The 26,556-nt window shown below is 34.5% G+C and overlaps 1 protein-coding gene across 1 annotated transcript; it reads right to left on the reverse strand.

Annotated features, from left to right (window-relative positions):
- Nucleotides 1–351: 351 nt before the first annotated feature.
- LOC120114546 (ABC transporter G family member 3-like) lies at nucleotides 352–6,722 on the reverse strand. Its single transcript, XM_039135410.1, is given in 15 exon segments — nucleotides 352–689; nucleotides 789–896; nucleotides 1,007–1,279; nucleotides 1,394–1,480; nucleotides 2,485–2,676; nucleotides 3,205–3,333; nucleotides 3,635–3,748; nucleotides 3,999–4,066; nucleotides 4,069–4,107; nucleotides 4,110–4,139; nucleotides 4,142–4,167; nucleotides 4,342–4,628; nucleotides 5,185–5,264; nucleotides 5,374–5,974; nucleotides 6,651–6,722. Coding segments are annotated over 14 exon segments (2,154 nt in total). The 5' UTR covers nucleotides 5,846–5,974; nucleotides 6,651–6,722; the 3' UTR covers nucleotides 352–440.
- Between the last annotated feature and the right edge of the window lie 19,834 nt (nucleotides 6,723–26,556).

Raw genomic sequence — 26,556 nt, forward strand, 5'->3', positions numbered from 1 at the left:
ATGTAGGTTCTGCAAAGTCACTGCAGAATTTACCAGTAGAATGGAACTGCAATCACGTGAAGTTGAGAGTTTTTAATGCGGCCCCTAAATTACTCTACTTATTTTATGCTGGTCATATAATTCCAAAATACTCTGATTATAACATTGAAATATAACATTATAGTAATTTCATAATTCGAAAATCTCTTACGGAAGCTGTTCTCAACTTGGTGTTGGGGGTAGCCTACTATCTTACCTCCCCTTACCCCATACATATGGGAAAAAGAGAGCCATTTTTATAGTAATTTCATGCAGCATGATACTTTATGCGGATCAATGGCGACGGACATCCTATTCAAATTTCAGTTTTCACAGTCCAATAATATATGAATGGTATATAACATAGAAAAGGATTACACGATCCGAAAAGCTAACAAAGATTAAAGATTTATTGTGCCACCTCAGGTTGTTGATTTGCGACACTGGAAAGTTCTATTTAGGGATACATTTTTCCTAACACGAAGATGTAGCGAAACAAACACAAGAATTCTATATCCAAAAGCCATTAGGAGCAACACCAGTAAGTTCTCCCACTTGGAGTTGCTTCTTTGAGAGATGTCATAAGCACTATGGATTGCCTGAAACCCCGATATCGCCCGTACCTGCCCGACGGCAAAATTCATCCCGAGGTACTCGTTCTCCAGAATCCCCTATGATCAAAACATTAAAGATTCATTCAGCAGTGATAAAATTGCCCGACCGATACAGACATGGTTTGTATTTTGTATAAGGAATAGATGCACACAAACCTGGATGGAATAAGTGTGGAAAGCAATATATGATAATGGATACTTCCAGACGGGTTTTGGCAACTCGTTTCGGATTCTCAAATAGCCGGCGGCTAGCATCATTACCACCTGAAACATAATGTATCTCGGTCTTAAGACTGGAAAAGGTGAATATAGATTCGAATGGAATATAATTTTAAGAATTTAAATGAATGGGGAATAAAGGAGTGATGACTTACATGTATGGTTACGAGTGTTAAGACATTCCAGAAAATATTTTGCCACAAAGAAGTAACAGCCAGCAGCAATCCTTCATTGACAAAGAGGCACATGAAGAAATTCAGCACAAAGTACATCAGCAAGCTGAATTCGTCACGCAACCCTATTAAGAAATAGAACACGAGACTCGATGATATGGCGATGAGGAACAGGAACGGAATGCTGGAGAGAAGTTGCCCGAACAAAAAGACTAAAGCTCCGGAATGCTGGTTTGACTCCTCGCTGGCATATATCTGCAAAATAGAAACGCACCAATCATGCATTTTTCAGTTAAGATGGGAAATGAGTGGATTTCAAATTGGTACTTTTTAGCTAAAAGAAAAGGTACCAAAGACAGGTAAGATCACCTTGATTTCTTTCAGTAGTGAAGGTACTCCAGCAATGCTTAAAAGTGAAGTAAACGATACAAATACGAAAATTGCAGCGACTCTTTTCTGTGATGAGAAGAAGGATAAAAGATAGAAAAATACACAATCTAAATGAGTGAAACAATGATTATTCTGAAATAAAAAAATAATAAAAAATAAGTTGAACTACAGAAGCAGGATAGACAAGGACTTGGGCCATGCATCCAAAAGGAGGGACTAATTATGATGAACTATAGGATAATATGTTAAATTGCTTCTACTTGTTTATCACAACAATGTGTCATAACATAATTTGTTGCAAGCATCCCCACGAAATGCATTTATTGGACCAATGCGTCATCAACTACATGGATTGAATATTGAAGCAAAAACGTTTAAATTGTATTTGTCCCTTTGGTACCTGAAGAAATTTTTGGTTCAGTTTAGCCCCTGAACTTTCCAACCATGGTGACTGTTACCCAAGCTCCTTTTTTCGTTACAAAAAAAATATCATCGGACACTCTAGGAACGTGCCACATAATATATGTTACATCTGAAAAGCTTCAAGGGATTTCAAAAAAAACTAAGAAAATTCCATATGGATTTTTTTAACGGAAAAAGGGGCTTGGGTAACAGTCACCATAGTTGGAAAGTTCAGGAGCCAAACTGAACAAAAAAATTCTTTAGTATCAAAGTGATAACGAGATACAACTTCAGGGGCCAAAATTGCATTTAACACGAGAAAAAAATAAAATTCTGTTCTACACCAATGATGGTTTTCAAATTTAAGTTACTCGAGAAAAGTCCACATTCACAAAAGTAAGCTAGTAGAAGTTGATCTTTGCAGCTCGAAAGCATAGGAGACTTGCAATAAAAGGACATTAACGCATGTTATGACATGGCAAACCAACTAAGAAGTCATAACAATAAAAAAATATTCTACAGAAAATAAACATACAGCTTTAATAAATATAGATGTTTGCATCACATTGGTATAATGCTTATCGAACAACTTTAGGTCAAGTTAAGTCATATTCACCTAAACATAAGAGCAGACATATTTTGACTGGTGCACAAATGGTTGTACTCACCACAACTGAAGACAGAGAATGCCCCAAGCCCGAAAATACTGTTCCAATACACAGTGTAAGGAGCATATAAAGAATAAGCCGAAGCCAGTAGTATTTCCACTCCCTTGACATAATTAATAATGATCTCCAAGTTAAAACTGCAATTCGTGTGGCATTGCTAGTCTTTCCCTTGCTTTTGAGAAGAGGACCTTCCTGTGGAATGCAACAAAGTGAATAAAAATTAAAGGGGGTGACTTATAGCCATCATAAGGCTCCGGGAAATCATGTGAGAAAGCTTAACATACGGTGTGAATAGATGTCAACCAGCTAGACTCCATCATTCACTTACCTTAGCTCATTCTAACTTTTAAACTGTACACCTGAGGTATGTTAAACTATTGACTGAACCTCGGGCTTAACCAAAATGGTTCACCCATCTTAATTAGGTGAATCCTCACAAGGCCTGGGACCTGGGTTCAACCCCCGGCACTTGCAGATTCCCCTTTACTAATTTCCCCTCGATCTTGGCCTCCTCTGTACCAAAAACAACTATTTCTAGTTGTGTATAGTAAAACTGTTAAGGATTTGGGGCACAATTAGATTAAAATCTAACACATGCCCCAAATAAGAGCCAGTTATACATGATGACATATATAATTAAAGCTTCCTAGTATCCTATTAGTAAAAGCCACGAAATGATAAATGGTTATGGTTTAAGACAAATAAGAATACATATTGTACCCTCTCTGTGAGTCTCACTATCATAGTCTCAACAGCAGCTGCATCAGCTGATGATTTATATGTTGCCTCAAGAGTGCGAATTGCAACAGCAGTATCCATGTTCACAGATGAGAAGTCCCCATTGTCATCCTGTTAAAATGTACCAGCTCAGACAAATTAAGTTCTCAAGTAGCAATAAAAGACTAGAATTCATTATTCGAGAGTGAAACAATTAGAAAAAAAACAACAGTTTGTTCAAATACTAAAATAATATAGATCACGATAAAAGTATTTCTAAACCTCTTAATTTACCATCAAGCCAAACCATCCAATGGCTTTTGAGATCCGACAGAAAGGTTCTATAGATTCTATACTTTGGGAGTTTTAAGTGTTCTCCTAAGTACCATTGAGGTTTTGAACTATATTATACTTAATAAGAATCATTGAATACCTGCCAATTTTTGCACATTGCAATGATCCTGTCAAAATCTGTATTTATGGCACGTAGAAAGTGATCGGAGGGACTTTGCATAATTGGGCAAGGGAATCCAGCATTTGAGAAGTGCTTCATCAAGAAAAGGGGATAAATTAGAATAACAAGAAAGGAAAGATTTGTACTCTTCAGGAATATTAAGAGAAAAACAATTTGAGTGGTTAAATGGATTCTATCTTCTTCTCTTCAATCCACATTACAGGAACCAAGTGCATATATGAAAGTCTTTAAATAACATTCCTTTTCTTCCATATCAACTGATAATAGAAAATGAAAACAAAGACAAGAGATCAAAAATAATTATACTCATGTTATCTCTTACCTGCAAGCAAGCTAATGTCTCCCCAAAAAACAGGGTGTTCCCATTTGAGAGCAGACAAATACGATCAAGAGGCCAAAAACTTCTGTACTGCTCTGGTAAATGGTGAAATGAGAGTGCATCCTGTGCTTGCAAGTTTCTTAGTGTTACCATCATCAAAAGGGCAGAGACACTGAAAAATAAATAAAATATTAAAATTTAGTATCACAAATGATCTTGATTCAATGGAAAGTAGATGGCACAGCAATCATACAACCAGCATTGTAAGGAATGCAAGGGAAACGAAACAAATAACAGTAAAACATTTCTAAGAATTAAATTAAGGAAAATAAATGAAAAATTATACCTGTCAAGATGATAAAGAGGCTCATCAATGAATAAGATACGAGGTCTCATCACAAGTTCCCGGGCAATACTAACACGCCTTCTTTCACCCCTAGCAATGCCTTTCATATAGCAGTGGCCGCCAATCAGTTTGTTTGCATAATCGCCCAAGTACATGGCTTGGATGGCTTCCTCTACCACACTCTTTTTCTGACAGAAAAAACCAGGAAGTTGGAGCAAAGCTGAGTAGTATAGATACTCCCGGACTGTGAGTGAACCAATCAGAGTAGTTTCCCTGTCCACAAATCCCTGCAATTTGGATGTTTCAAAGTAAAAAGAATTAAACAACCTTGAATTCAATGCTTCCTTTCAATTTCTGTTCAACTAAAATAGAATCAAAGTTGAAAGGGAACAAAAACCAAATATCAGTTTTAAAAAAGGGATTTCATAGAAACCCTACTCATGATGCTTGCAAAATTTGAACCCTAAGTGGGCTGAGTATTTATAACCTAGAAAAATTCACATAATGAAGCAAGTGAAAGGAAAAAAGGATCTATGTGCTGCAGAACATGATTGCTTATCAGAGGTTTTCCTACAATCTATGATCCAAAACAGGAATGAGATTTGTTGACAATTTCAAGTATATTTTGACATGTGTAGAGTCACTTAATTCCAAAAGACCAAATCCAAAGGTTTCATGCGAGAAAATGCAATGTTATATATGTATCATTTTGGACAAAAAAAGATCAAAAGTGGTCACTTTCAGCAAAAAAGAATCACTCTGTCAAGATAAAACCATACTGAGCATCAAAAGTAATATTCAGTAAGTAACTTGACCCTCCATGAAAATGTAACTGAAACTCACATATGAACCATAAAGCAAGCTTGTTTTCGCCCCATTAATGAAGACTTCACCATACATTTTAGCCGAAGGATGTAATCTTCCTATATTCAAGAAAGAAAAATTCAGTCCTAAATATCTGAAATTAAACAACAGAAAAACATAGGACTTATAGTTAGTTAAGTAGCGAATACAAGTGTCATGCTAAAAGACCTGCTATAGCCCTCAGTAACGTAGACTTCCCAGATTTTGCAGGACCCATGATTACTGTCATCGTGCCAGGTAATGCATAACCATTGGAACTCTTGACAACCTTATCAGAATATTTCCTTTTTCCCTTGATAGTAACAGCCAATTCTTTCCACGCAACTGACGCACCGGCAGTTTTTCTAACAACAGCTCCACCTTCTGGCTGTGGTGGTGATGGCAAGGACCCGCTATTGAGTTTCGAGAGAGATGGTGAGACTGGCATATTTGCGGCATTGATAGAGTCACCACCTTCCTCCACCCTGACATCGATATCTGTATCTTCCCACTCAGGTGAATCCTCAAATGAGATAGGTTGTTGGAGAGAACCAGGCTTACGCAGATAGAAAAAATTACTCGAGGGCACCCTACTTGCTGGACTACTAGCTGAAGAGGAAGAAGACTTATAATTGTCTGACTGAGACTGTATTTCTTCCATTTATAACTCCTGATTTCTAAACCTTCGAAATCAACAGCACTGGCAAATTATTTGGGAAACTGCATGCATGATTGTTGTACCATCCACATTTTCAATGCTTTCGCAACCCTAATTAAAACATCGTGTCACCTGTTAAACGAAAACAACTTTTAAGCAATGATTCTGGAATTTGTACAAAGATACTGTAGGAAATCGAAAGCTCAAAGACTAATATAAGGTGTTAGAATATAATTTTCCTTGTAAAAGAAGGTTTTTGAGTTTGAAAACTACAGGCTGTATTCAATACGAGGAATTAATTAAACAAGAGATAGTTCATCATTTCAATCAAAATCAAGAGAGCTCAACTTCCCAGGAGATGATAGATAAAATTCAACACCATCAATGGGGCACCCAAAAAAAATCAATAGCTCAGTAGCACAATATCACAATAACCCACTAATCTTACATGAATGTAACATGTTTTCCAGCATACCAGAAAAAAAAATACTAATCGAATTGAGCTCCCCTTAACTCAAACTTCTCAATACTCCATTTCATAGCTAAAACAAACTAATGCAGTGAAATAATCCAAAACGAAACCTTCAGAAAAAGCATGAACAGGTTTAGCTAAAACAAACTAATGCAGTGAAATAACCCAGTAACTTGCTCAGCTCAAGATACTTACATAACCAGCAAAAACACAACCCCAACCTTGAAGTGTGTCGGCCTTCTCTTAGTATCTCGAGTACCAAATAGATGAGAACAAAAAAATAACTAGTAAAGATAATAAGCAAGAGATAAAGAGAAGTGTGAGTAAGAGACAAACCTGGATCTGAGTAAGAAAGAACCTCAATGGGAGAGAAAAAAAATGAAAGCGAAAAAAGTGCGGTAACCAGCGAGTCACTGAGCTGAATGAAGCAAATAAATGACTCTAAGCACTCGTCATATGTTCCCGGTTTACTTGACCCGCTTTTGTCGAGTTTCTTCTTTTACACTGCTTCTCTTCATTGCTGACATATCTATGTATACATTACTCGGTGCATTTCACGTAAATTCTTAAAGTATAAAACATATATAAGAAACTTATCAAAAGGATCTTAATGATAAAAAATATTAATTTGTTTATAGATTTTGAGTTAAAATAATGGCATTTGTAATATGAATCTATATTATTAATAGATTAAAAAATTCTGAACATATATTAATATCGTCTATATATTGGGCTAATTGGAGAAATAGTCCCTAATTTCTTATCCACATTTTAATTTGGTTCTTCAAAATACCAAGATCCTATCAATCAAGTCATTCCTTCAACCTAACGTCAGCCAAGATGTTAAATGTCCAAAAAAATGAACAAAAGTGTCAAATTTTAAATATGTGCATATCTATTATATTGACATTTTTCTCCTACCATGTCAAATTTAAACTATCTATGCGACATGTATAAATGTATTTAAAATTTTGAACTGTGTGCTTTGAAAATAACCATCATCGTATATGCGTCAACATTCAATGCCCAACTTGATACCTAAGACCGAAATAGTTATTTGATTGATATAATATTAATAGTTTAAAGATGAGTAAAGTATATAGAAGATTATTGAACTATGTTCAAATGATTGTTATGGCCATTAAACTTTAAAAAGTTATAGAATGACGTAAATTTATCAGCTTGTTATAAAATGATTATTGTTGTATTACATTAAGTGTAAAATTTTAATAAATTCAATAACTACTCTACAATAGTTCGATAAAATTTAATTATCATTTTATAATCAATTAAGAAATTTAATAATCATTTTATAACTATTAAAAGTTTATTGATCAAAATAATCAATTTAGTATAGTTAAGTGATTTCTGACATATTTTACCTTTTAAGATTTAATTAGATTTTTTAGCAATGACAATTGGATTTTATTAATAAAAGTAATAGAATTAATCAGGATTACAACGCACCCAAACATAGAACGAAAAACGAAGATAATATTCATAAAAAACTTGTACAAAAATATTAAACTCAAAGGTATAAAGAAAAATAAAACATTACCGTGAGAATGATGTCCAACTTCAAAATAACCTAGTAACCATAAAAAGTTATTGTTTATGTCAAACGAGATTTTTACAAAGTGGTAAAAAAATGTGAATGAATCACATTATCTGGCATGTTGCTTCGCTGCACAATTACGATTATATCGGTAAATAACTTTTTACCAAAAAAAAAATATAATCATACATGACCACCGACAAACTAATCAGAAAATAAATGTCTTGATGACCTTTATGTCAGCATTAAAGTGACTACAAAGGTATGTAAAAAAAATTCATAAGGAACTAATCATAAGAACATAAAAATATGTTCTACAAAATTAAAAAAAAAACGTGTCACAGGATAAAAATTCTTATACAAACCGAAAAGAAAAATAAATAACATAATTTTAAAGCATTTAATATATATATATAATATTTTTGTAAAATAAATAAAGATATAGTTTTTTATCTTTCTCTTTTTGTAAGGGTTGCTTTCATTTATATTCTTAGGAAGAAAATGATGATGTTTTTCCTTGCCAACGCATGAGTTATTCTAATATTTTTACTTTTAAATTGGAAAATAATATACAATTATGTGAATTTAACAACAATCAATTTAGCACAATTAATTTACTTTAGTAATTAAAAGAATCATTTTTGTTTTTAGAGATTACAGATTTGAACACTAACGACTACAATATAGTAATTAAGTGTTTGATTATCAAATAATTGAAAGTATTTAAAACATTTATTACTTTGTAATCACTTTATCTTAATATAAAAAAAATCAATTTATGCTATTAAAATATTAATATAAAAAAAACTTCCATATTGGTCAAATCTCAAAATAAGTTCATCAAAGTAGGCTATATGTGTGTGTGTGTGTTAAATCCTGTATTGATTTAATCCACAAAATACTATATTGCCTCGTTGAAAAAAATGAAAGCCACTTGAAAGAAATTGCGTCCACAAAGATTTCACACTCTTTCTATTTTGTTGTCTTCCATTTCAATCATTTGAAAAATGGGAGCCATTTGAAAGAAGTTTTAATCATAGATATTCATATAATTCAGGATTTGACAAGTTTAAATTATTACCTTGTAATTACTTTTTTCCTATTCTCCTATCTTTTTCATTCATAAGATTTTCTTTTTTTCACTCTTTAATTTAGTTTTCGCATAAAATTATAGTGGTTGTAATTTTGTTATACTTCTTCCGAATTTCTTTCGGCAAGCCACATCTTGACCCTATATCTGTCAAGGTCTCGAGAATTTCATGAAATTTTTAGAGTTTAATATCCTCCTGACCGTTACAGTCGCAATGACGGGCTCACATGATCTATCATAATTAAATTTATTATATAATCATATCTTTTAGTCCTATCAACTTACGAATAGTTATTATCATCCTAAGTCTATCACCAACGTTAATGATCAATATATAAACCATTATATTATAAATGTGAATCAATCTAAAAAAAATAAAAGAATGTTGATATTTATCAATACCAAAGAAAAATGTTACATACACCAGTTCAAATGTTCAATACTGATTATCTTAGTTTATTGTGAAAGTATATGTACTTAGTCTAATTTAACATAGTTTTGTAGACACTTATTTTCGTCTCATATATATATATATATATATATATATTATAGTTTAAAAATATTTTTAAAATATATATATAATATATAGTTTTGAAAACATGTTTGAAAACATTTACATATTATATAGTTTTAAAATATTTTTGAAAATAAATAATATATAGTTTTTTAAAACATTTTTGAAAATATATATATTGTATAGTTTTTTAAAACATTTTGAAAATAAATATAATATAGTTTTGAAAACATTTTTTTTGAAAACTTATATATATATAGCTTTATGAAACATTTTTTTTGAAAATTATACAGTTTTTAAAAACATTTTTAAAAAATTATATAGTTTAAAAAAATATTTTTGAAAATTTATATATAATACATATAGTTTTTAAAAAAAACATTTTTAAAAAATTTATTTATATATTTTAAAAATATTTTATTAATTATTATTATTATTTTTATTATTATTTAAATTTAAATTTTTACAAATTAAGACAACCGACAAATTAATTGGTACCGAAAGGGCGGTTTAAGGGTTTTAATCCTTCTTTGACCGTAAGCGACTCCCGAACCCAATATATTTCTGGTGAAACGCATATCAGGTAAGATGGTGTCCGACCCACCTAAATTCATTTTAAAATGGTCGGTAGCGACTCCCAATTCATTTAATCCAAGTCGAAGCCCAATTTCGGGGCTCAACCAAAAGACAGTTCCGACAGATTGGCGACTCCGCTAGGGACAAATAAGTGAGTTAGGCCGAAATTAATTTTCGGTTGTCTTTTTATGCGAAAATGGTAAATTTTAATTTATTTATTTGATTCCAATTATTTATATTTAATTATTTTTCAAATAAATAGTTGTACTAACGTTTTTTTAATGATTTTAGATTTTTCAAAATTTTCATCTCAGGCTCTATACTCGAGCTCCAAACCCTTTCTAAGTGGGGTGAAAGCGACGCCTTCGTGGGAATTTATTCTTCGTATGGGCCTAGCAAGTAACATTCAGGATTCATATACCTTATGCTTTCGTGTGAATTTATTTTCCGTATGGGCATAAGGCAATGTATCATCTCAAGTTTAACTTAGTCCACACAAGCTTGTAATGGGCTTAGGACTAAGGGTTTGACAAGCCCAAGGGGGCAAAAGCAAGGAGAACTCAAGTACCCTTTTAGAACATAAACCGGGAGAGTATAGGGAATTAGAGCCCACCCCAAAACCTCATTCCAAACCCTAGGTTGCTTTGATTTTATTTCCTACTTTACTTTCTGTTCAAAGCATGCGAACAAGACAAATATGTGGTTTAGGATTTGTTTGGAATTAGCATACGGGATAGAGATCATGTTCGGGTAGGAACAATAAGCATGTGGGGTATATATCATGTGGGATAGGATTTTTCATTTTTGATTTACCTCACTAACTCTTTTTATTTTTGTTCTCTTTTATTTTGTTTTCATCGTTTGCATCATTTAAAATGAAGTGTTGATCCACCAAAAACGTGTTTGTTAAGCATGAATAATCTGCATTAATGGACAAAGGGGTTATAATACAAAGAGATAAAAAGCTCAGAAGTCCAGCCGTGGTCAAAGAATACTCAGAGGCAAAGGTTGCATGGGCAAGACGAGGAAAATATTACTGACCTGGAGAGTTCTTTCGAAAACTACAAGAACAAGATGTCGACCCTAGCTAAGTTGGAGATCATTATTGACAAATTCTAGAAACAAGTCGATAAACTTCGGATGAAGGGCTCCAATGGCGCTTTCGTTTGGAACAAGCTCGATATAGAGTGAAAGTGGGAGATGCAATCCTTCGAGACCTTTTTTGGGGCAAGCAGCTTGTCACCTGCACAAGTTTAGCCAAAGGAGCCGGAATGGTTCGACAGGATATTCAACCAGTAAAAAAAATGGAAGACGAATCAACTTGTCAGAAGCTGTGCAGGATCTATACCATCAAAAAAAATTTTGTCTCTTCAGATGTAACACTTTTGTCCCCAATAAGGATTATTCAGAATAACAGGCATATTTTTTGGATCAATGCCTCGAACATTTCATGCATCATGCATTTAGACATATTTTGCATTTTTATTTTCATTCATTTGCATTTGAGAAGTTTGACGAAAACAATTGTCCATCCGCTCACATCACCATGTTTTACCGAAAAATGACATGATATTGAGGAAATGATCAACTCCTGATCCACTGCTTCTAAGAGAGTTTATCGTGTTCAGCCATCCGATGGTACAACCAGCTAAGCCAATCAAATATCAAGACCTGGAGCGACCTGGCCAAGTAATTTCTTGAACAATGCAAGCATGGCAATGACATAAGGCCAGATCGATTTATGTTACAAAGTATGGAAAAGAAGCATAACAAGAGTTTCATGTAATACGCACAAAAATGGAGGGATTTGGCTGTTCAAGTTCATCCGCCCTTGGATGAGAAAGAAACCCGAAAACTTTTTGTACAGACCCTAAAGACTCCATACTTCAGACACCTGGTTGCGATCACATCAGGAAGCTTTTCAGACTTGGTCATGGCTGGAGAAATGGTCGAGTCGGCCATAAAGCAAGGCAAGATAAAGGATGGAGAGGCTAGTAAGAAACCTCTTATGAGGGAGAGGGACGGAGAAATTAATAACATCAAACACCTCAGTAAAGGTGTTACAATCTCTAGCCCAAAATCAAATGCAGTTGTACCATCAGGTACTTCTAAACAAGATTCCAGAGAAACCAAGAAGAAAAGGGAACATTTCGACCCTATTCCAATGACATACAAGGAACTATATCAATAAATTCTTAACACTCACACAATGTCACCATATCCGGTGGAACCCATGAAGCCCCCATACCCCAAGTGGTATGATGAGAGTGCTCATTGTGAATATCACGGTGATGTCATAGGGCACACTGTTGAAACATTTTTAATATTTCGATATAACAAATTAAGTTAAATGGATTTTAAGATTTTCCAAATGATTTTCTAAGTATATTCGATATAACTATTCGAATATCAAAACATTACTCCAAATATTTCAAAAATCATTTTTGATCCTTACTTAAGTGTAAAATTAAGTTTTAATCATAAAACAATTTCAAAATATTTTACAAAGTATTTCGAACCAATTCAAAGCCAAAAAATTCCAGAATACTCAGAGGGAACCGATTCCCCCCCCATAGGAGGAACCGATTCCCCCCTGAATGGTTTGGCTCCGAGATTTCCAGAATGCTCGGAGGGAACCGATTCCCCCCAAGGGGGTACCGATTCCCCCCCTGTTCAACGGTCGAAATATTTGAATTTTACACTTAGGGAACCGATTCCCTATGATAGGGAACCGATTCCCCCCACTGTCCAAGCTGTTTTATTAAATGTTTTCACACTAAAACGGCTATAATATCTTCTCTAATTATCCCCAACGTTCAGAAGTGATCCAAGGTGTATTTAAGCAAGCTTAGAAGCCATTGATCAACAACAAGAAACATCAAGCAACTAGAATCAAGAGAGAATCAAAGAGAAAGCATCAAACCTCAAGTTTGAGCATTTCAAGCCCATTTTCATTCAATATTCATTTTGCTTTCAAGAACACTTTTTGTGCTCAATTGTATTCATCTTTGAGTGTTCTTTTCTTTGTTCTAGAATTGTGCAAACATCTTACCTTGTGAGGTTTTCTTGTAAGTTTGCAAATTTGTAATCTTCTCTTTGAGAAAAGAGTGTTCTCAAGAGTTGGGGTATACTCTTGAGGGAATTGTAAGGTTATCTCTTTGACCTCAAAAGAAAGAACAAATTAGTGAATTTGTTGGAAAATCCTTAGTGTGGATAGCTAAGGTAGTGGACGTAGACTTTGTTTGAGAAAGTCGAACCACTGTAAATCGCTGTGCAATTACTTTCAATTTTCTGCAAAAGCTTCCACAAAATTTTTATTGCCAATTCACCCCCCTCTTGGCCAATTTCGTCATTCGATTAACTCAACAATTGGCATCAGAGCCTAACTCATTTGAAGGTTTAATCGCCTCTTGAGTCTATCCGGAAGAGTTACATCGATTACAAAGTCATCAATGGCCTCCACTTCAAACTTCGACTCCGGTCTCGATTCGATGCCCGTCAACAAGCCTCCTTTCTTCAATGGAGCTAACTATGCTATTGGAAGAATAGAATGATGTACTTCATTCAAGCAAGTGACATGGGAGCATGGAATGCTGTAGAAGAAGGATACATCAAACCTCTCACTCATCCAAGGTTGTGGAGTGAAGGAGAGACAAAAATGTTCCAGCTCAACTCCAAAGCCATCCATATTATTTTTTGTGCTCTTGGACCAGATGAATACGGAAGAGTTTCATCGTGTACAACCGCCAAAGAAATATGGGACAAACTTCAAGTCACACATGAAGGTACAGATGAGGTAAAGAAATCAAAAATTAGTATTCTAACGCATAGCTATGAAAATTTCAGGATGAAACCAAATGAAGACATCAAAGCTATGACGGATAGATTTTCAACGATTGTCAATGGTCTCAAATCATATGGAGAGATCATCTCAAATGAAAAGCTTGTGAGGAAGTTAGTCTACTCCTTCCCAAAATCATGGCAATCAAAGAAGACGGCAATCATCGAGTCTAAGGACCTATCGTCCTTAACTCTTGAAGAACTTATCGGTTCACTCCTCACTCATGAGATGATGCTTGAAGATGAGTGGACCTTGATAAAGTTGAAGAGACACCAAAGGAGAAGGAGAAGAAAAAAACATTGGAGTTGCTCTCAAATCCACAAAAGATGAGAGTGATTCTAATGATGATGATGACGAGGAAATGGCATTGTTTGCCAAACGGTTCAGAAAAATGATGAGACCTTACCAAGGAAGAAAATTCAAATGAAACGAAGGCCTCAAAATGAACCAAAAGAGAAGGACCCAATCATTTGCTATGAATGCAAAAAGCCGGGGCATGTCAAATATGATTGCCCACAATTGAAGAAAAAGGGTCAATCAAAGAATAAGCACAAGGCTCATGTGGCTACATGGAGCGATGAAGAAGGTTCCGATGAAGAGGAACAAGAAGTAGCAAACTTGTGCTTGATGGCATTCGGGGAAGATTCTAAGGTAACCTCTAACTCATCTGATTTTGATGATTTATCTTATGATGAGCTATTAGAGGAATATAATGGGTTGGCTTCGGATTATGAGAAATTATTTTTAAAATATAAAAATGATGTTTCAAAGTTGAAAAATGAAAATAAACTCATATCCAAACCAACAATGATCTTGAAAGTAAAACTAAAGATTTGCAAATCAAACTAGAAGAGTTTGAAAAGAAAAATTTAGATTTGCAAAATTTACTTTCAAAGGTCAATGATGATCATCAAAAGAAAATAGATGATCTTAAAATCTCTTTTGATAAAGTTGGAACAAAACGTTTTGAAAAAGGAGAAAATTCAAAATCCAACTTTGTTAGAAAAGATTTAGAAACTACAATCATAGAAATCCTCAACGAACCTTAAATGGTAAAATATTTAGAAGTATATGGGTTCCTAAAGGACTCATTACTACTAAAGATAAAGATATCCTACAAAAATGGATACCTAAGGGACTAGGATTTGGAAACTAATGAATATGGACCCAAAGAATTTGGGTACCAAAATCAAAATTAATCTATGTTTGTAGGGAAAGGAGCATTGCTACAAGGCACGGGAAACAAATTCAAACTCATGGTACCTTGATAGTGGATGCTCAAGACATGACCGGAGACAAAAGCCGGTTCATTGAGCTTAACGCCAAAAATGGAGGAGAAGTGACTTTTGGAGACAATTCAAAAGGTCACATTGAAGGTATTGGTACAATAGGTAATACCTCTTCCATACAAATTAAGAATGTTTTATATGTGAATGGATTAAAGCATAATCTATTGAGTATTAGTCAATTATGCGATAAAGGATTCAATGTCTTATTTGAAATTAATGGTTGTAAAGTCATGACATTGCATCTAATCGGATTATGCTTGTTGGTCATAGATAGGAAACATTTACATGGTGCATTTAGATTCTATTGATATGACTAATTTGTGCCTAATTGCTAAGGATGAGCATGATAGTTGGTTATGGCATAGGAGACTAGGTCATGCTAGTATGAGTATTTTGCAACGGCTAATTCAAGGTGATTTAGTTCGAGGGTTGCCTAAGCTTAAATTTGATAATGATAAAATCTGTGATGCTTGTGCTAAAGGAAAACAAAAACGAGTTTCTTTTAAATCTATTAATGATGTATCAACTAGTAGAGTATTACAATTGATCCATTTAGATCTTTTTGGGCCAACTAGAACTACTAGCTTGGGAGGAAAACAATATGCATTTGTCTTGGTAGATGACTATTCTAGATACACTTGGGTTCTATTCTTAAGTACTAAAGATGAAGCATTAGAAAATTTCATCACATTTTCAAAATAATCCAAAATGAAAAAGGATACTCTATCACTAGTGTTAGAAGTGATCATGGAACTGAATTTGAAAATCTTGGATTTATTGAGTTTTGTAATTCTAATGGTATTAGCCACAATTTTTCAGCACCTAGAACCCCTCAACAAAATGGAGTTGTTGAGAGGAAAAATCGAACTTTAGAAGAAATGGCTAGAACCATGCTTTGTGAAAATAATTTGCCAAAATATTTTTGGGCGGAAGCCACAAATACCGCTTGTTATGTTATAAATCGAGTAATGATTAGGCCAATTTTAAAGAAAACTCCATATGAAATTCTCAAAAATAAAAGCCTAACATTAGCTATTTTCATCCTTTTGGATGTAAATGTTTTGTTTTAAACAACGGTAAAGAAAATCTTGGTAAATTTGATGCTAAAAGTGATGAAGGAATTTTTCTGGGTTATTCCTTAAACTCTAAAGCTTATCGTGTATTTAATAAAGAACTTTAGTTGTAGAAGAGTCTATACATGTTGTTTTCGATGATCATCCCCTTCCGAGGAAGGATTCTTCTATTAATGATGATGTAGGTATTGTACAAGCAAATGACGTTAGATATGACGTTGGAGAATCATCATCAAAGGAAGAAACAAAAGATGAGGAAACTCATGATCCCCTCGAGAATCCAACCATTGAAGAAAGGGAAGTATCCTTTCCAAGAGAGTACAACTATGTCAAAGATGGTGAAATTATAGGTGATCCATCAAAAGGGGTAACTACTCGATCTTCTCTTAGAAATATCTGTAATTATGTTGCATTTATTTCATGCATAGAGCCTAAGAACATCAAAGAAGCATTAAAAGATGAACATTGGATTATGGCTATGCAAGAAGAATTAAATCAATTTGAGAGAAGTAAAGTATGGACATTAGTTGAAAGGCCTAGTGATAAATCTACTGTAGGTACTAGATGGGTTTTTAGAAATAAACTTGATGAAAGTGGTAATATAGTGAGGAACAAGGCTAGACTTGTTGCTCAAGGCTATACTCAGAAGAAGGCATAGACTATGATGAAACATACGCTCCCGTAGCTAGGATGGAAGCAATTAGAATGTTATTAGCATTTGCATGTTTCAATGAATTTAAATTATATCAAATGGATGTTAAAAGTGCATTTTTAAATGGTTTTATAAAAGAAGAAGTGTACGTGGAACAACCTCCAGGTTTTGAAGATTCAAATTTTCCGGATCATGTTTTAAAATTGACAAAAGCTCTTTATGGTTTAAAACAAGCTCCTAGAGCTTGGTATGAAAGATTGTCAAATTTTTAATTGAAAAAGGTTTTTAAAAGGAAAGGTTGACACTACATTGTTTTTAAAGAGAAAAGGTAAAGATTTATTAGTAGTTCAATTTATGTTGATGATATATATTGGTTCTACTAATGATGTTCTTTGTCAAGAATTTTCTAAGCTAATGCAAAGTGAATTTGAGATGAGCATGATGGGGGAGCTCTCATTTTTCTTGGGACTCCAAATCAAGCAAAGAAAAGATGGCATATTCATTAATCAAGCTAAGTACGTCAAGATATGCTCAAGAAGTTTGGACTGGAAAATGGGAAACCTCATAACACTCCAATGAGCTCTTCAACAAAGCTTGACTTAGATGAAGGAGGTAATGTGTAGATGTTAAATTATATAGGTCAATGATTGGCTCTTTGCTTTATCTAACTGCAAGTAGACCGGACATTATGTTTAGTGTTTGCTTATGTGCTAGATTTCAATCATGTCCTAAGGAATCACATTTACTAGCTGTTAAGAGAATCTTTAGATACCTTAAGGACACTCCTAATTTAGGACTTTGGTATCCTAGAGACTCTAGTTTTAGCTTGCATGCTTTTTCTGATGCGGATTATGGAGGATGCAAATTAGATAGGAAAAGCACCTCCGGTACTTGCCAATTCCTTGGAAATATGCTGATTTCTTGGTTTTCAAAGAAACAAAATTGTGTTGCTTTATCTACCACTGAAGCTGAATACATTTCAGCTGGTAGTTGTTGTGCACAAGTTTTATGGATGAAACAACAACTTTTTGATTATGGAATTGAAGTAGGTACTATTCCTATCAAGTGTGACAATACTAGTGCTATTTGTCTCACTAAAAATCCCATCCAACACTCTAGAACTAAGCACATTGAAATAAGACATCACTTCATTAGAGACCATGTCACTAAGGAAGATGTAGTTCTAGAATTTGTTGATACTTTGCACCAATTAGCGGATATCTTTACAAAACCCTTAGACAAGGAAAGATTTTGGACACTTAGGAGAGAATTAGGTTTGACCAATCTATCTTCACTTAGTGTTTAAAATAATTTTAGCACTTTTAATAAATCTTGAAAAATGCTTATATTTTTTTTGATTGCATTCTTGCTATTAGTTAGGGGGAGTTTGTGATTCTTAATGAAAATGTTCAAAAATCAATTAAAGATTAATTTAATTATTTGAACATAATTAATGTTTGATATATGAGTTGCCAATACCACTAGAAAAGATTAATTTAGCATTTTGTGCTTAAAAAATTTGGATTTTAGCATTTTGGTGCAGAGGGAATCGATCCCCCCCTGAGGGAACCGATTCCCCCTTTGAAGGGGAACCGATTCCCCCCACAGGGGAATCGATACCCCCCTGGGGTTCTGCTAAAATCGGGCAGAATAACCCCAAACTCTCCAAAAACCCTCTTCCTCTCTCTCTCCGCCATTCTCACCCTCTAAACCCCTCAAATCTCCATTTTTGCCTCAAATCAACGATATTAATCGGAATTTGCTTCATAAATCATCTTCCAAACCTGTTGGAATCATTAAAATCGTGCAAACAACATCTAAATCCCCTCAATCTTCATATTTCAAGGTAAATTTTTCTAAACTCTTTATTTCATTATTTTTGAACATAGGATTAGTTTCAATTAGTTCTAGGTTGAAATAGTGATCGGGCATTGATTATTTAGTGATTAGAAACTAGATGTTACAACTAATTTCATCAAAAACACAAGAATTTTCAAATTTTTTTTAAAATTTTCGAAATAAAAAAATGTTATTTTTCAAATTATTGTGTTTTGATCAAATTATATTGTTATTATGAAAAACTATACATATGTTGTTTCTCAAAACCATATTTTCAAAAGTTTTTCAAAAACTTTGCCCATTAGGATTGTTTTAGAGAATCTTGAAATATTGAGGACTCATTTGAGTTTTGGGATTAATTGAATTGCATACACTTGTTTTAAAATTGCAGGTTATATATCTATTCCGATTTCCTTCACCATGTCAAATCCTAACGTCCTAGGTCTTCATCTAGTCGTTCCAGTCGTCAACCAAATCCACCTCCAAATCCTCATTCTATTCCAATTTCTAATCCCAATCCCACTGATCCTAACTTGACCATCCAAAATTCGTGTTTCAATCATCCTGGGTCTAGAAATCACCGATATTGGTATTATCAGTATTTCGATTCTTACAAAATCCGGGAAGAACGTATTCCTTCTCGTCAAGCTATGTTAGCTATCAATTTTAAATATCTTCCCATTTTACAAGAATGGAAATTTGATAAACTATTTGATCTTGAACCCATCGTTTACCATCAACTTGTTCGTATATTCTACTCTAATGCCGTATGTGTTAAAAACCAAGCTGAAACCGAAACCATAGGAATTCGTTCCTACCTTCTAGGACAATTCTTATATATTGACCCGGCATATATAGCCAATACTTTTGGATTAGATAATGATGGTATTCGAATGAAAAACAAATCTTAGGTTCTCGTTATAAAAGAAGAGATAGTGCGAGTGTCTTAGACCTACATGAGCGTTTTCTTCATCTAATGATTTCTTGGTGGTTTCGACCATCCGGAGGTCGTTATTCTACTCTTAGAGCTTTGGATCTTTGGTGGTTACATTGTTTCGAAAACCATATTAAAATTAACCTACCTCAGATTTTTTTGCTGAAATTGTTGAAACCGTAAATCTTGTTCCTAACAAGAAACACTGTTCATCTCTAGTTTACGGTTGCTTTTTGAGTAATCTGTTTTCCAAAGCTGGGCTTAGAGTCGGTCTAGATGCCGTTTTTCCTCTTAAGAAACAAATAAATCTTCTTTCCTTAACGAGAGCGGGATGGGTAAAGGACAAAGAAACCGGTGAATGGGTTCGTTCTTCTACTCCGGGAGCTAGTTCTTCACAAGCTCCACCCGAGGCTGACGAAGATCCCGAGTTTGAACAATTAATGAGGGATATTGATGAAGCTGAAGAAGAACCTGAACAACCCGAAGAACAGCCCGAGGAGCAAGCTCAACAAACGCATCAAATGCCTCCATATTTTCAATCCTTTATGGAGACATTCGATTTCCGATACGCTACCATGGACTCGCGATTTTCCTCTATAGAGTCTCATTTATCCACAATGGGAGCTCAACAATTAGAGATTCTTCGGGAGATGCGTGCAAACAATGAATCAACCAACGCTCGTATCAATGAACTCACACACGAGATGGCCGCTATGCGAGCCCGTTTTCCTCCTACCGATCCGGATGCTTGATTTTATGTTTAGCTTTAAAACTTTGAACAAAATTAATATTGTTTCAACATTTTGATATGTTTGATTTTGTGGATTGGATTTTGGATATGAATGGTGTGAACTTATATGTTTGGTTTGTTTTATTCATTTTTGCATCATTTACATTATCATTAGCAATGACCAATTTTGCCATATCACATTATTATGAATATTGATTTATGAAACTAATGGCTAACCTCTCTTTTGATTATGATCTTAGCAGCTAAAGCTTATAATTAATAAATCAATTGGCTAAATGATTTACAAAACCTTGTTTTACAATGTCTTTTTGATTTAACAAAAAGGGGGAGAAGAATAAGTGTTAAAGTAAGGGGGAGTAATTTCTAAGTAATTTCTAATTTCAAAACTTGATTTCAAAAATCTTAAAATTACTAAAATGTTTTGTTATATCAAAAAGGGGAGATTGTTGAAACATTTTAATATTTCGATATAACAAATTAAGTTAAATGGATTTTAAGATTTTCCAAATGATTTTCTAAGTATATTCGATATAACTATTCGAATATCAAAACATTACTCCAAATATTTCAAAAATCATTTTGATCCTTACTTAAGTGTAAAATTAAGTTTTAATCATAAAACAATTTCAAATATTTTACAAAGTATTTCGAACCAATTCAAAGCCAAAAATTCCAGAATACTCAGAGGGAACCGATTCCCCCCATAGGAGGAACCGATTCCCCCCTGAATGGTTTGGCTCCGAGATTTCCAGAATGCTCGGAGGGAACCGATTCCCCCCAAGGGGTACCGATTCCCCCCCTGTTCAACGGTCGAAATATTGAATTTTACACTTAGGGAACCGATTCCCTATGATAGGGAACCGATTCCCCCCACTGTCCAAGCTGTTTTATTAAATGTTTTCACACTAAAACGGCTATAATCTCTTCTCTAATTATCCCACGTTCAGAAGTGATCCAAGTGTATTTAAGCAAGCTTAGAAGCCATTGATCAACAACAAGAAACATCAAGCAACTAGAATCAAGAGAGAATCAAAGAGAAAGCATCAAACCTCAAGTTTGAGCATTTCAAGCCCATTTTCATTCAATATCATTTTGCTTTCAAGAACACTTTTGTGCTCAATTGTATTCATCTTGAGTGTTCTTTTCTTTGTTCTAGAATTGTGCAAACATCTTACCTTGTGAGGTTTTCTTGTAAGTTTGCAAATTTGTAATCTTCTCTTTGAGAAAAGAGTGTTCTCAAGAGTTGGGGTATACTCTTGAGGGAATTGTAAGGTTATCTCTTTGACCTCAAAAGAAAGAACAAATTAGTGAATTTGTTGGAAAATCCTTAGTGTGGATAGCTAAGGTAGTGGACGTAGACTTTGTTTGAGAAAGTCGAACCACTGTAAATCGCTGTGCAATTACTTTCAATTTTCTGCAAAAGCTTCCACAAAATTTTTATTGCCAATTCACCCCCCTCTTGGCCAATTTCGTCATTCGATTAACTCAACACACACTATTGAGAACTGTTACGCATTCAAGAGAGTCGTACAGAAGATGCGTAACCATAACTGGATCGACTTCAACAACTTGGGGGCATCCAAGTGAGGAAGATCATTTCATCATTTGAGGCATTCTGTTTGAGTTTGTTTTTTTTTTCATTTTTTCTCAAGTTTTTATAAGCACATTTGAATAAATTTAAGTTACTGATGACGAGCAATGAATCACATTTGCAAACTTGCAATTCTTTGAATATCAACTGAATTAAGAAACTCTATAAATGGTTCAAAGTTACAGATATTTGACAAAGTAACATGATTTAAAACAAGGAACTTAACCTTACCATAATATACCCTCAAACACCGTACCCCGCTCTTGCAATTGACAAATATAATCTTTTCCTTTCATAAGGTGCGGACAACATGGGGCATCCTTTTGCATATGAAATTACTATGCTTTTTATTTAAGACGTTTAGTGATGATCATGATCTTCACAGATGGAATAGTCGAGTAAGTGAATCTAGTTTATGTCAATTGCTTGAAAATTGAACTCTAAAGATGAAATTTTTTACTTTCAACAACACCTAGACTATAACAGGTTCTTCTTGACAATCTTAAGAAATTAAATCCTAGCTATTCCACTAAGGCAATTGTTTATAGAGGAAACTTGAAAGCCCTGGCCTTATGAGTAGATTATGTTCAAACCATGACATTGCTCGAACACTTGGCAATTCGGTGTTTGCTCTACTGCTATTGTCCGGTCGAAGACTTTGTGATAAGATGAACCCTTCAGTGAACTTGATAAAACTGATTATAATGTTAAGTTGTCCCTCTAAAGCAATTGGTTAAACGCTCCGGCTTTATGGATTCAACTAGCCAGATAACGACAAATTAAATCAAATTTATCTAAGCAAGAAATTTTCGGTAAAAATGGACTAAGGGAGTTAAAGAACACCTGTTATAGTCAATTTCACACAAGCACTCAAGAATTTGATTTTTAGACCGATATTTCTGCACTACCTTTGTTAGAGGAGCTTACAAAACTTAAACAAATAGAAGATTTCAGAGGACCGAAATAAAAGGCCTAGTAATTGATCATGCTAGTTGCGTCATTTTGTCTGTACCCAATTGAAATGCCAAAGCATGTTGTGATATTTAAAAAATGACATTTTAGGTTACCGAAACCTTAGAAAGGAGGCCAACCTAAAGCCAACTCATCCATTTGAAAATTTGTCAAAGAGTTGTAACTCTGAAAGCATTAAAAGAGCTCTTGATTACTTTGATATTGTTTAAACTCACGTTTACAATTTGATTCAATTGCGAACAATATTTTACAACATTTTTATCATTTTCCCTCCTAAAACAAGAAAAATGAGAAAAAAAATTTCAAACAGAACATTCTCATATATGAAAGGTTTGTAAAGCCCAAGCTTGAAAAGAGGATGGGGCACGATCGATTCCATGGACCAGATTGACAGAAAAAACACGAGACTCAAATCCAAGAGATAAAACATAACTCATTCATGTTGCATGCATCCTAGGCATACTTAAGAGCATCAAATTTTTTTTACAGCTTTTAGAGTCAAGTTTCGACTTCAAGGTGAAAGATACTCGATTTAAAAGCACCTTTAAAGATTGATGGTGGTTGCTTAACTCAGCAGCCAAAAGCTACACCTCAACCAATTCGACAGATTGAAAGATCAATAATTAACTTCAGATGAGTTCGAGAACCAGTTCAGAACAAATTCAGTTCAACTCAACTCAACAACCAGCAACATATTTCAAGTTAATATCTTGATTTCAATTCCACAACGGAAGATATCCGGCTGATAGGATTTATCAGTGGGTTTTCCCGTGAAGGGGAATCATCCAAAAATCACTTGGTCCAGACCCGCTTAGGGGAACCACAAGAAGAATTACGACCAGCTTAGACTTGTGAAGGGAAGCCAATTTTTTCTATTTACAGTATAACTTAAGTCGAGAAGGGCTATCTTCCAACCAAAGACCCTCGAGTTCGATTACATTCAGCATCGAGGGCACATTATTTGCAGTATAACTCAAGGCTAGAAGGGTTATCTGCCAACAAAGACCTTCGAGTTCGACTACGCTCAGCTGAAAGACACATCATTTTTAGCATAGCTTAAGTCGAGAAGGGCTATCTGCCAACCAAAGACCTTCAAGTTCGACAATGCTCAGCTTCGAGGGCACATCATTTGCATCATAACTTAAGTCGAGAAGGGTTATCTGCCAACCAAAGACCTTCGAGTTTGACTACGCTCAGCTCCAAGGCACATCATTTGCAGTATAGCTTACGTCGAGAAGGGTTATCTGCCAAAAACCCTCGACTTCGATTACACTCAGCTCCAGGGCACATTATTTACAGCATAACTCAAGGCTAGAAGGGTTATCTGTGACCAAAAGACCTTCGAGTTCGATTATGCTCAGCTCCAAGACATATCATTTGTAGCATAACTTAAGTCGAGAAGGTTTATTTGCCAACCAAAGACCTTTGAGTTCGACTACGCTTAGCTCCAAGGCACATTATTTGCAGTATAACTTAAGTTGAGAAGGGCTATCTGCCAACCAAAGACCTTCAAGTTCGATTACACTCAGCTTCGAGGGCACATCATTTGTAGCATAACTTAAGTCGATAAGGGTTATCTGCCATCAAAGACATTTGAGTTTGATTATGCTCAGCTCCAAGGCACATCATTTGCAACATAGTTCAAGGTAAGAAGGGCTATTTTCCAACAAAAGACCTTTGAGTTCGACTACGCTCAACTCCAAGGCACATCATTTGCAGTATAGCTTAAGTCGAGAAGGGCTATCTGCCAACCAAATACCTTCGAGTTTGACTACGCTCAGCTCCAAGGCATATCATTTGCAGCATAACTTAAGTCAAGAAGGGTTATCTGCCAACCAAAGACCTTCGAGTTCGACTACGCTCAGCTCCAAGGCACATCATTTGCAGCATAGCTTAAGTCGAGAAGGGTTATCTGCTTAAGACCTTTGAGTTCGACTATGCTCAGCTTCAAGGGCACATCATTTACAACATAACTCAAGGCTAGAAGGGTTATCTGTCACCAAAAGACCTTCGAGTTCGACTACACTCAGCTCCAAGGCACATCATTTACAGTATAGCTTAAGACGAAAATGGATATCTTCCAACCAAATACCTTCGAGTTCGATTACGCTCAGCTCAGAGGCAAACCAAATTTACAGAATAACTATATGTCAATAAATTGTCAAGTTCGATTTCATTCAGCTCGATGACACCTCAATCACACTAATGTCCGGTTGCAATCAAGGTTTTGATTCGAGAAGAAGACCTGAGTTAGCCGTGCCTTAGTGACAAGAAACCGTTTTCTGGCAGCATAAGCTTAAGTCGAGAAAAGCTATCTGTCAATAATTCGATTTCATTCAGCTCGAGGGTATGTCAACCGCATGGTAGAGTCAATGAACTACTTTCCAGTCGAATTTTTAAACCAAGGTCTTTAAACCGAGGAGAAGACCGAGATTGACTACAATTTGGCAACGAGAAGCCACATTCCGACCCAAATTCCGAACTACGGCTTCAATTCCAGATCATTTCAAGATGGACTCGACTTTGCGATAGAGGAGCCATCCGCAGCACAATTCGACATGGAGTTATTCTTCAACTCCACTGAACGAAAATTTGTGTCTTTTTATTTTTGTCCTATTTTTCGTTCCACGAAAAAGAACAAAGAGGGGCAGCTGTAAACACTCATTTTCGTCCCATTTATATATATATATATATATATATATATATATATATATATATATATTATATAGTTTGAAAATATTTTGAAAAAATATATATAATATATAGTTTTGAAAACATTTCCATATTATATAGTTTTAAAACATTTTTGAAAATAAATATAATATATAGTTTTTAAAACATTTTTGAAAATATATATATTGTATAGTTTTTAAAACATTTTGAAAATAAATATAAAATATAGTTTTTAAAAACATTTTTTTGAAAACTTATATAATATATAGTTTTTTGAAAACATTTTTTTTTGAAAATTATACAGTTTTTAAAAACATTTTTAAAAAATTATATAGTTTTAAAAAAACATTTTTGAAAATTTATATATAATATATATAGTTTTTAAAAAAAAATTAAAAAAAAATTATATATAATTTTTAAAATATTTTATTTATTTATTATTATTATTTATTATTATCTTTATTATTACTTATCTTTATTATTTCTTTTATTTCTTTTATTTTGTTCAAGGGTCCAGTCGAATAGTCCAAACAGTCCAAATTGGGTCTGACCCAACCTTAACCCGTTAGGGTTTCCTGCTTAGGAAAATCAAGCATCAGCGTCGCAAGTCAAGGAAGCATGAACGCCAACAGTCACAACGATGCGAGATTTCCGGCCGAGGAAATTGGGACTGACCCATCCCGAAATCTTGGCCAACGACGGGTTTGTTACCATGGCCATCGAAACTGACCAACACCGATGGGGGTATAAATACCCCACCACAGAACACACAGAGATCATCAATAAAAACACAATACCAACGCCAGAAACATCAACAGTACCCGAAATCAACAGAGCACAAAACAGTCGGCCAAAAACCATCAAACCACAACATACAACAATCAAAGCCAAG

This window comes from Hibiscus syriacus, unplaced genomic scaffold (genome assembly GCF_006381635.1).
Source record: "Hibiscus syriacus cultivar Baekdansim isolate YM2019G1 unplaced genomic scaffold, ASM638163v2 tig00110234_pilon, whole genome shotgun sequence".
Lineage (NCBI taxonomy): Eukaryota > Viridiplantae > Streptophyta > Magnoliopsida > Malvales > Malvaceae > Hibiscus > Hibiscus syriacus.